The sequence below is a fragment of the Malania oleifera genome, chromosome 5, assembly GCF_029873635.1.
Source record: "Malania oleifera isolate guangnan ecotype guangnan chromosome 5, ASM2987363v1, whole genome shotgun sequence".
Taxonomy (NCBI): domain Eukaryota; kingdom Viridiplantae; phylum Streptophyta; class Magnoliopsida; order Santalales; family Ximeniaceae; genus Malania; species Malania oleifera.
The window spans coordinates 8,829,505-8,840,857 of NC_080421.1; the positions used below are offsets into that span (position 1 = coordinate 8,829,505).

Genomic DNA, 11,353 nt, shown 5'->3' on the forward strand with positions numbered 1-11,353 from the left:
ATTTAGTGTTTATTTGTTTGTTCATTTATTATGTACAAGTTTTGAAAAATTCGATACTACAACTTTGAAGACGGGAAAACAAAAAGAATTTAGCTCTTGAGAAAGGCTGTTAATGTTTTAATGAAGTATAGCATTCTTTAACAAGAAGGGATTAGAGAAATAGCAAAGTCAAGTCATTACATTAGTAGAATGACAAATGCAAAGACTTTGATAGTACAAATTAAAACAACAACAAACTAATCTTCAAGCCCCACTAGGTGGCCGGGTCGGGCACATGAATTCTTTTTTGTAACTTACGCAACCATGGCAATTTGCTGAAACAATTTCAGAACTATTAAATTAAGTATTTTGAATGAAAATGCTTATTGCAAAACCTAGTTCCAAGGAACAGATTGGATTCAATTGATCCAACCAAATATTTGTAGAGGCTCTTCCTCTTTCTCTATAAGGAAACACAGTAGCACCAGCAGACTTCAAGCAAAAAAATTACACATAAAAATAAAAAATAAAAAAAATACTTTATTTTGTTTAAATGTTACATGATAAAAATATATATATTGAAACAAAAATTTTAAAAATACATAGAAGTAAAACAATTTATTAACAATTCGGGGCTGAAAATCATCATCGCCACCAGTATCAAAGAGCTGCCAAGTTATTATTGTGAGCATCGCACAGAGCATCCGATGCCTATTCCCTCACCAGTTGAATGGGTTCTGTATCCACAATCCAAAATGAATGAATGAACAAATAAAAATTCAGAAAGAAAAAACAGCACCAACAATGGCACTACATCATGTGCAGTTAAAAGTAGCAGATTCAGTAGCATACCAACTTCTTCTTCTTCTTCTTCTTGTCCAAGTATGCTAGGAGCTCCTCTTGTCGAACAAGGGCATCCTCAAGAGCCTGCACAGATAAAACAATTCATCTAAGAGATACTGCAATAGTGCATTCCACAGCTAAGGTGGTTTAGATTTTTGAATTTTGTTCTTTTTCCCATACACAATCCAGATAATCATTTCGTCGTGTCACCTAGTTGAATCACTCGAGCAGAAATTCCACTAATTTTAACACCACCATATACGAGATGGATAGGTACCTTCTTGGTTGCTGAAAGCTGTTGCTCAAGGTCGCTGACGCGGTTTATGGCAGCATTCAACATTTCTTCTTTCTCAGGTGGCATGGAAGCAGGCTTTGTACTGAGAGAAATCACCTTGTCTTCTAGTTCAGCCATGCGCTTCGTGATGGACAAATAATCGGCATGGGAAACAGAAGGTGCTGGTAGCTTCTGGGGATGTGGGTGGTCATTAATCATTGTGTCACAGTACATGGGAGTAGAACAAAGGATGGCATCAGTAAGCTTCCTTGGCATGTTCGTCGTAAGGCGAATCAAAGTAACAAGGCCCATAACAAAGGCCATGACCCCATTGAGAATATGGTTGCTTCTTCCTTGAGGAGCCTTGCAAGTTTCATGTACGGGGAAACAATCTGAGATTTTAAGAAAAGGGATTTTGTCATGACAAGACTAAAGCATAGCAGGAATTTTTCAACACTACTGGAATACACAAGTCCTCTCTCATAGAACATCCCATGGTGCAATTCACATTGGCACACACCATTTAATCTGAGAGAGTATCCGCTACTCTAGGAGTATATACTCGAGTAATAATTGCAGATTAATTTGCAGATGAGAATGTGTTGGGAATGAACATATTATAAACAATTCAAATACCTTCAGGGAAGGCAAATTTGTTGCTTTGTATTGGTTTTGACCATGTTGCATCCACAACCTTGTCAACCATTGGAATGAAGTTGTCAAACTCACACGCAGTTTTGCAACATTTTCTGAGCTGAGCCTGCAGAATTGTTTTCCCACAAGTAACATTGGTACATAAAAAAATTACTATACTGCATACAATAGAAGGCCCAAAAATGCACAAAATAGATATTATGATTCACAGGTATACAGGCAGAAGAAAGCATGCAGCAACATTCCTAGTATCGAAAACTGAAATAACCACTCTGATGCAATGCACCATGCATTGTAGGAGAAATTTAAAACAAGTCTCCACCTTTTTATATCTTTATAACTTAAAAAATGAAAAACAAAAAGAACAATATTAGAAGAAAATAGACAACTTGACATGGACGTGACAAATTCTAGCATCTCATAGATTGCCCTTTGGAAGTTCCTAGGGTTAGTCTGCTTTTGTAAATATTAATGTCTGTCCAGTCCCACATCTTCTCTGTGAGCAGTTCCAAAGTCAGTATAAGATCCTCTTAGCTCTCTCTCCTTCACACTTAGGTTTTGAGGATGAGTTTTCTAACATAGTATCAGAGCAAGGCCTTAGACTGCTTAGCTCCTCAGTGGGCTGGACTTCTCCTCGCCTCATTTCCCCCCATGGGCTCTTGTCGCCTCGTTTCCCCCATGGGCTCGAGGGGGAGTATTAATGTCCGTTCAATCCCACATCGTCTCTGTGAGCAGTTCCAAAACCAGTATAAGATCCTCTTAACTCTCTTTCCTTGACACCTAGGTTTTGAGGATGAGTTCTCTAACAGTAAATATCTCAAATGCTACATCTTTTCCTCCAAAGGGGGTGTTATGTAGAATTTGATTCATTTAGTTAGCCATCAACTGCCAGTCTAAGCAGATTAATCCAGCTGGCTCACCCTACACACTGAGATTTCAATTGTTGGGCAGCACTAGGATGCAACAGCAGCCAGGAAAACTTACTTCTTCATAAACTGGAGAGAGTGGACAATGCTCCATCTTATACTCCCTTGAAATCCTGGGAGGTTGTGTTCGCATATCATTAGTATCTGAAACTGTCTCTAAGTTGAAAGAACTGCTTCTCTGTTATAACATACAAGAAAAAATTTACGGAAATAAACAGTTAAGCATAATAGCGGGAAAAAAAAAATTCAACGATCATGCCAAAGGATGGATCAGAGCAAAGACCATAAACCCAAGTAAAAAGAAAAGGCAGAATTATTCCAATGAATTGGTACCTTTGGCCATGCCATCTCATCCTCAGAAATTGTCTTCTCATCACAGCCCAGACTGGCAGTTTCTGTTGTACATTTGGCATCGCCATTATGAACCATCTGGCCCAAATAATTACAAACCACAAGTTTTAGAATTCGATCCGTGAACTTTCTTTTTATAGCAAAAGAAAATTTATTGAGAGAGAAGAAAAAAGTACAATCTAGAAGACGAGAATATAATCCATAATTACAATTTAAACTACACAATGTAGACTCAAATGAGATATGGCAACTGAAAAAAAAAATCAATTTAATAGCATATTGCCTTAATAATTTCGGGATCATTCCACGGGCCCTTGTCAGAATTCATACAGCCACCTTTATCTGCGCAGGTACAAGTACCACCCAAAAACTCCGGCAGTTCACTGGTGGAAAAAAAAAAAATCAGAAATTACAGTGCATGAGGCTTTACGTGAAAGTCTAAGAGGACATACTATGCATTGCTATAATAATTAACATATTATCAGACACTGTTATTCAGGAAGAATTTCTCATGCCTGATTGTCTTTCTGGAAGCCTAATAAGTATGTGTGCAGGTGCATGTAAAAAAACCATGAGAACATTCACTACATAGTTGAGGGGATGTACTGAAAGATGAGAAATAAAAAATTTAAAAAAAATAAATTCTACGTGAAATGGTCTATGAAAACTTACTTAGCGTCAATTATTTCAAGCAACTGGCTCTGAAACTTGGTACCCAAAACCTGGTGTATAAGCAACAGGTCATGTAGATTAATTTTATAAAATCAGCACTAATTTATAATAATATTGAGGGTGAAAGCTTACATGGATTTTTGAAGTCGTCTTGGGATCAAGGAATGACTTAACAGTATTCCATAAGAGCCTAAATCCAGAGCCTGCATTAATGATATACATGCGGCACAGAGTCTAACGATGACAGTACACACACAAAACGAGAGTCAAAATTTTGCCCATGCTAAGGAAGCAAACTAAAGAGTGCTGTTGCGCACTATACCAAAAAAAAAAGTGTACCTCAGGATAATTATCACCATCAACCTTCTGAAGGCATGTAATAAGTTCCCTTGCAGATTTATTGAAATTTTTAAGTCCCTGAGGCATCAATCATGCAGTTAGTGTAGATTTTGTTTGGTTGACTCCAAAAGAGAAAAACAATCCTCACATACCACTCCCTGCACATCTAGGATGGTTGTGCTTTGGTCGACATGCTTTTGTGCTGCAATTGAACAAGCTGGGAATTTAAGAGCGAATGTCCTTTCAAACTCCTGTACATGGTATTTCACGTAGCGGTCCATTGTTGTCACTTGCAATAACTTATTAGAATCAACTTGGCCTAATCTTTCAATATAAACAGGCCGCCCATCCTTATCAACTCCATGATGTCCTTGAGGATAGTATTTGCGGACTTCGTCAACTTCCTTGAATTCAAAATCCTAAACCAAATGGTATACAGCGAAAAATCAGATACATACAGAGAAATGAGATGCCTTGTGTGCATGGTGCATGATGTAAAAGCATATAAAGCTACTACCAATATTATTTCTGATAAATGGTGCATTATGTAAAACCATATAAAGCTGCCACCAATATTATTTCTGATAAATACCTCCATGATTGTATCAGCGCCAAAGTCCTTTCTCCACCTGATCATATCAGCCCACATTTGCTTTGTTTTCTCAATATCAAATTTCCTGGCCTTCAAAAATCTGTAACATCATAAATAAAGCATGGGAAATGATTCATGCATTTGTTTCATTCAAAGTTCATTTAATGATCATAAGGATTGACCAAAAGATTATGTACCAGTCTCTAGCACCACCTTCAAGAATAAATCCAAATTAATTACTAAGTGAGTACATCCATACACGAAATGCTCTTCCTGACTTATTCGTAATCTAATATCTCCTAAAGGGTGTACATTCTCTCTGATATTTTGTTTTCTTTGAAGTTCTCATAAGTGTTCATTCGTAATAAATTGGCAGTAAAGACAATTTAAAAGCTTGCTTCTAAGTATTTCTAAAAGTAAAATGGAACAAGAAAATGAAAGAAGCATATTGAAAGACAGATTCCACAAAGTTTTCATACGAAATTGTGAGGGCCACATATGATTCTACTCAGCACTGAGCCAAAGTTTCCTTCACCAATGCAAATTATGAATGGACAAAATGCATCTCTCTGTTTCTGTTGAATTCCCTCTTTCCGAAACTAAAGTCAGATCAAGTGATAAAGAAACATGGCTCAAACTACCCATTAAAAAAATATATTAAAAAAAGAAGGAGCTAAACTTATTATACACATTTAAAAAATCTAGAGATCTGATCAGTTATCTCCGTAACATTTTCCAACCAATTCTACTGCATTGAAGAATTCCAACATCAATTGTTTAAACATTGTCAAATGACTAACAAAACAAGGCTGGCATGCATTGACACCATTGTTATACTATGGTATTGTGCCCTGTGCAATCATTCAGTAGTGGAACAAGACGAAATAACAATAAATGATAAATGACCTTAGCATCATGTGATAATCATCGTATTTTGATGGCAGCAGTTCGTCCAAGATAAGAGCTTGACGCAATGCGTCAACTGCCTGTAATTCCTCCGCATCATGCTCATCAATTATTGTCACAGACATTACTTTGCTATTTCTCCTACCCCTTTTTTTCAAAGAATGCCTAAATTTGGTAGAGGCATTAATGGCCTTTTTCTTCAATGACCCAAGCCTTGTCTTCCTCTCATCCTCAGAATCAGATTTTTCAAAACCTGTACACACACATTGAATAAATAAATTAACGGATTTAATTTTTAGATGTAACAAAAAAAGAGTGTGTTCTTGCTAATTCTTGTGCATTGAAGATTCAAATCAAGTGGCTTAAAGACATCCTATCTCCTGAAGGAGGTGTTACAATCACAGAAGAGAGTTTCCATTAAACTGACCAATCAAATGGTCAATCAAGATAACTAATAGAGCATTTTCAATCAAATAAATACAGGACATCATTGTTCAGAGTTTCTGTTTCTTTTACTTAAAATTTCCTTAATCTAAGATTTTTCCCAAGGACCCCGGCATTAAATGCATGATAAGATGAGAATTCTCTGAAACAATCTTATTGTCTTGTCCATTTTTAATGTTAGTCTTGCATTTCGCAAGATGTCGATACAACATCAAGCTGCCCCCAAAACGCCATATATAAGAGTACTTCAATAGAAGCTCAAAGCACTAGGTCTCCCACATTCTTTGTTTGGTGACAAAATTCAGAAAAAGAGACCAAAAATCCTGAAAACTGAATAAGGAGGAGGAAAGGAAATCAAAATTTAAAATATCCAGATTTATGTTGTTTTGGTGTTCATCCCAACCAGGCAAACCAGGGACAATGCCCTTAATAAAGGGTCCACTTTCCTGTGGAAAAATGTAAAGTTTATAACATTACTTTGTTTTCTTTCAACATTTTCTTACCAATCAATTGAATTAATAACCTAACATCCTTTGCGTTAACATCAAATAATTCACAAATCAACAGAAGAAATCAACGACACTAAAATGTGGAGCTCCTGTGCATCTAATACAATGGTCTTAAATAAAAACTGAATCAAACGGCCATGCATATGCCAGAAATAAACAAAGAAGGCTTACTGGGCCTCATGTGTCGTTCAAGGGGTCCTGACATGATGTCACACATGATTGAACTCTGCAACTTTGCTCACGTGAGAAGAGCAGAAAGATGAAGCACTCGCATCAAGATGCTGCAAAGAACGCCCTTGCGAAAATGCCTACACCTTTTATCACACGCACAAAACAGGAAAAAAAAAAAAGCAATTATTAAACTTCAAAAATCCAAAAAAATAAAAGATGCCCAGTTAAATTCTAATCCTGGTGCACACAACAACTAAAGAAAATTCACGGATTGTCGAGTTAAAAGACGAAATGGGTCGGCGGCGGAGACGAAAAAGTTTCAAAAATTGGAACCCAGAACGAATTAAACGGAAGAAATTATGCGCAGAAGCGAAAGGGAAGGAGATGGGTCAGAGAGATCACCTCTGATTGAAATGTAGGGCGACGAAAAAAAGAGAGGGAGAGAGAAAGAGGAAAGGGCCAACGAACCGTATATATTCCCGCAGAATCCTCTGAAATGGGGTGGCAAGAATGACATGACAGCCAACCAACGCATGACGGTGGGAGAAAATTTAGTGCGTTTCTTGTCCTTCTGTGAGAGAGATTGTCTCAGGTCATTGACGAGGTCTATTAATTGTCATGCCCATTTTGCGCGCAGACAGATATCGAGATATCGAGAGAGAGAGAGAGAGAGAGAGAGAGAGAGAGAGAGAGAGAGAGAGAGAGAGAAGACCACCTGCAAAGCCACCCCCCGTTCAAAAATATACGGCAGTTTGATTTTCCCACGCAAAATTTGCAGCACATGACGACTCCCTTTACCTTTACCGACGCCCCCAAATAGTGGCAAAAAATAAAAAAGAAAAAAGAATTTAGAAACAAATATATTTGTTTACACAATGATAAGTAGGAAACACAAACACAATTTATTTTTCTAAAAAAAATGTTGCTTGGACTTGTTAATCTTATGAATCTTTTTGGGCTTTCAATTTTTTTTTAAATAGTCATTCAAAGCGCTATTTTTCTTAAATAAATATCTTTTTTATCTTTTTTGTTATGATATTTTAGACTTTTTAAAATTTTTTAAAAATATTAAATTATTAATTGAGAGCAATATCCGCATTTAAAGTTATTTTTAACATGCAATGTCCTGAATAAAAGGTCTTGTTATGACTTTTGTAGATTTTCAAAATCTTAAAATTGTCAATTGTGATTGATATTGAGTAAATTTTTTGTTTATTTGAAATACCAATAGGTTAATAGAGGAGTTTTATCTATAACAAAAAAAAATTTTATGTGTCCCATCCTCTTTTATTCATATTCTCATGCTCTAAGAAATAAAAAATGGCACTTTGAAACCAAGTTTGGTATTAATCTCTTGTACTCATTCGTCTTAGTATGTACATACTTACATAAACAATAAGTTTATAAAACTTTATTGCTAAACTTAGTAATCGAACAATTAATGATATTAACATGTATTCCATTAGTTAGGTACCAAGATATACAAAGTTATCAACATTTTTTGTTATATATATTACTCCTTATGAGATAGTTTGCAACTTTCTAAGTCTCAATTCTAACATTTTGATGAAGCAATAAAGGGTATGCAATGGAATTATAAATAAATTACTTCTGAATTCTGTATGCCAAATGGAAACTCTAATAATACTAAGACTCTTAAAATATATTATTTTAAGATAAAATGTGTAACACTGCAAGAACCCGTTAGTTCAAATAAAATAGTGACCAGTGCTTAAAAATAACCACTGCCAATGAGAACATCCAATGTAGTCTAATTAATTATAAAGTTTGTGAGTTAAATTTGTTCAAAGTAATGTTTGGAGCATGGATAGATTTTGAAGATTGGATTTAAATTTGCATGGATTTAGAATAAATATAATATAAATTTGTATTATATTTTGTCTAAATTCACTCAAATTTAAATTTAAACTTCGACACCCACTGTGAAAAATGCAAGGTAAAATAACTTTAGTCATTATTTTACTTTTCTTAAAAAAAGAAAGAAAATTTTAAAGTAGAACACACAACTTTCTAATAGTACTTTTTTGTGCGTATTTTTTTCTCTCTTTTCTTGATTTTGTTGTTAGTAATAGATACTTATACTATGTGTTGAAAATATTAGCTAGATTATTTATTTTTGAACAAAATATCATATGCATTTTTATAACTTTAGAACAATAAATTTTAAACATAATTTTTTGGATCTCTTATTCTATCTTGATGCCTAAATGTTCAACTCAATATGACGTTAATTTATACGTCAACCCATATCTATTAAATATGTGCCCTTTTTTTTAAAGAAAATCCAGTAAACACACATATTATTTAATTGTAGAAAAAAAATTTTGATGGACTCTTAATTATAATTTTATTTTTTAATGCAAAATTACCAAAATTTAGAATTAAAGTTTTAAAGGCTAATGTCTCTGTCTCTTTCAATCATATTTATTCTTAAAAATTTATTTCCTTACGAGAAATTGTAATAGTTAGAATTTGAAACTTTAATGTTAACAGTTTGATTTTAAATTTTAGGACAAAATAAAAAAGGATGCGGAATGAAAGATGCATTACCTTTTATTTTGTAATCCATTAATCGAGACTCATTTCACATTTTCATTATTCTTCTTTTATTCTAGATATACTCAAAAAATGAGAATTAAATTAATGCAGATAAAAAAATTGACTCACCAAGTTTAAGAATTAGATTTTATAATTAAATTATTCAATATATTGGCATATAAGGATGAATAAGATGTTAATATTTTGAATAATTTAATTTTAAAATTAGGTATGCAAATATGCAATAAAGAAAAAGTATGAACAGCTGTAATTATTTTTAATGGGAGGTGAGGGGGGAAGGAAGGTCAACTCCTGGTTGAGGGGTTCCACTAAATTTTGTCAAATTCATCAATGAAAATTAAATATAACCAAACTACAAATGAGCACTTGAATTTATAAATATTCATAATGGGATAGCTTCAGTCAACTCTTTTTTTTATTTTTATTTTTTTGCTAAAAAATAAAACAAAATACAATAAAAAAAAAAACTTAATACTTGTTGTACGTTTTTTTTTTTTTTTTTTTTGAAATGGTGTTCGAGACCCTTTGAAAACATTCGACCAATTCACTGGAATAATAGATCTGCCCTACTATCTTTCTCCACTTAAATATCAAGGTATTATTTCAGATTAAAAGACTTCATGCACAATTGGTTTAGATGTTATTGTTGTGTATAAATTATTTTTTAAGTAGCTTGCAATAATTTAATTGAAAAGTAATCTATAATCTAAAATTAATTTCAAAATAATTTTCAAAAAATGACATGCCTTTTACCAAAGTATTTTAAATTTAAAATAATGTTTATACAGAAGAAAGCGATTCATCAGCTAAGTCATTGAAGGTTTTTAAGTTTTTTTTTTTTTGGGAAAGAAATAAATTTCATTTATATCAAACATGAAATACGAACAAAAACTCGTGTTGGGTGGTCAAGGGTCTTCTCAACGCCAAAAGTTAACTCATGAGCCGAGATTTTCCCTCGCATTTAATAACTGGCCACCAGCCTCTTCCACAACCAACGTGAATAACCCAACAATCTCCCTCTCATACATTGGGCTCTAAATCGGCGTCACCACGTACCTGACAAACTAGGGAGAATGTTGAACCATGACTCTAATACTAGTGTTAGATGATTAAGGGCCTTATGCTTTTATAATTTAGAGACTAATTTAAGCAAGACTAATTCTATTTTATTTTCTATCTACATTAAATAGAAGACAATTTAGGTAATTTTCTTGCTCATAAACTAGAATTTTTTTTCATTTTCATGCATGATATACAGCATCAGACCAAATCAACTTATTTTTTATTGAAGGTTATATTGAACAAAATTATTTTTAAAAAAAATTGTTAGGTCAATTAATAATTACAAAATAAAATCATTACACTTTAAAGGACATGCATTTTGATTTCCAAAATTTCAAAATTTGAATTGTCTACTATTTTGAATTATATTAACTAAATGTAACAATGCTTAGATGTTTGCTTACAATATTTAATTAAAACAATAGCGTTTTTTATATGTGTGCGTACACACTTCATTATTATATACTAGGTATCTAATAAATGATATTATGATCTAAAAATATCACCTTCGACTTTTATATGCCGATCATATATATGTCTTTCATTAAATACCCTTTTTTTTTTAACCATGTAAGAAGCTCGATCATGGCAAATAGTATAATCTAAGAATAACATCAAACTATTTCATTGTAATATAAGCAAATTAATTAAAGAAATATGACTACTCAAAATAAAAATAAAAACAAAATTACAAAATCTCTAATCATCATAAACAATCCGAATAAGTAAATTTATTATTCATGCCTAGGGAAACGTTTTATCAACTTAACATTAATCTCTTTTTATTTGTAGATGTTATAAATTTTTTAGTTAAAAGCATTGTATATTATAATTTATTGACTTGCTTAAAATGGTTTATTGAAGTCCATTGATTATGCAAATTGAAACATCAATGAGTCAATTAAATATTGAAATAAAGTTTGTTCTTTAAATTTCCTTCTACCCAATAGAATGGTCAGTTCAGTGTCCAGCCCAACCCTCACTATTAATTTGAGAATTTTAATATATATACACACACACACATCAAATTAACAATGACAAAATTAAACTA

The 11,353-nt window shown here is 33.1% G+C and overlaps 1 protein-coding gene across 2 annotated transcripts; it reads right to left on the minus strand.

The window, feature by feature from the left end:
* Nucleotides 1-313: 313 nt before the first annotated feature.
* LOC131156492 (phosphatidylinositol/phosphatidylcholine transfer protein SFH3-like) lies at nucleotides 314-7,381 on the minus strand. 2 transcript variants are annotated; one of them, XM_058110217.1, is made up of 15 exons: nucleotides 7,129-7,381; nucleotides 6,661-6,803; nucleotides 5,537-5,789; nucleotides 4,631-4,730; nucleotides 4,191-4,457; nucleotides 4,039-4,116; nucleotides 3,832-3,933; nucleotides 3,700-3,749; nucleotides 3,311-3,410; nucleotides 3,010-3,105; nucleotides 2,735-2,854; nucleotides 1,733-1,856; nucleotides 1,100-1,488; nucleotides 832-906; nucleotides 314-716 (listed from the first exon to the last, which is right to left on the minus strand). In XM_058110217.1, the coding sequence occupies exons 2-15, from the start codon at nucleotides 6,704-6,706 to the stop codon at nucleotides 699-701; spliced, it is 1,818 nt and encodes a 605-aa protein (XP_057966200.1). In that variant the 5' UTR covers nucleotides 6,707-6,803; nucleotides 7,129-7,381; the 3' UTR covers nucleotides 314-698. The 2 variants fall into 2 exon arrangements, with proteins under 2 accessions (XP_057966200.1, XP_057966201.1); XM_058110218.1 differs by lacking the exon at nucleotides 7,129-7,381 and adding an exon at nucleotides 7,063-7,106.
* Nucleotides 7,382-11,353: the final 3,972 nt, after the last annotated feature.

Coding starts and splice junctions, on each gene's coding strand:
- LOC131156492 (XM_058110217.1), bottom strand. CDS start 6,706: ATGTGTGACATCATGTCAGGACCCCTTGAACGACACATGAGGCCCA. Junction 4,731..5,536: donor GATTATCACATGATGCTAAG/GTCATTTATCAT, acceptor ATGATGTTACAG/ATTTTTGAAGGCCAGGAAAT. Junction 3,934..4,038: donor ATGGTGATAATTATCCTGAG/GTACACTTTTTT, acceptor TGTCATCGTTAG/ACTCTGTGCCGCATGTATAT.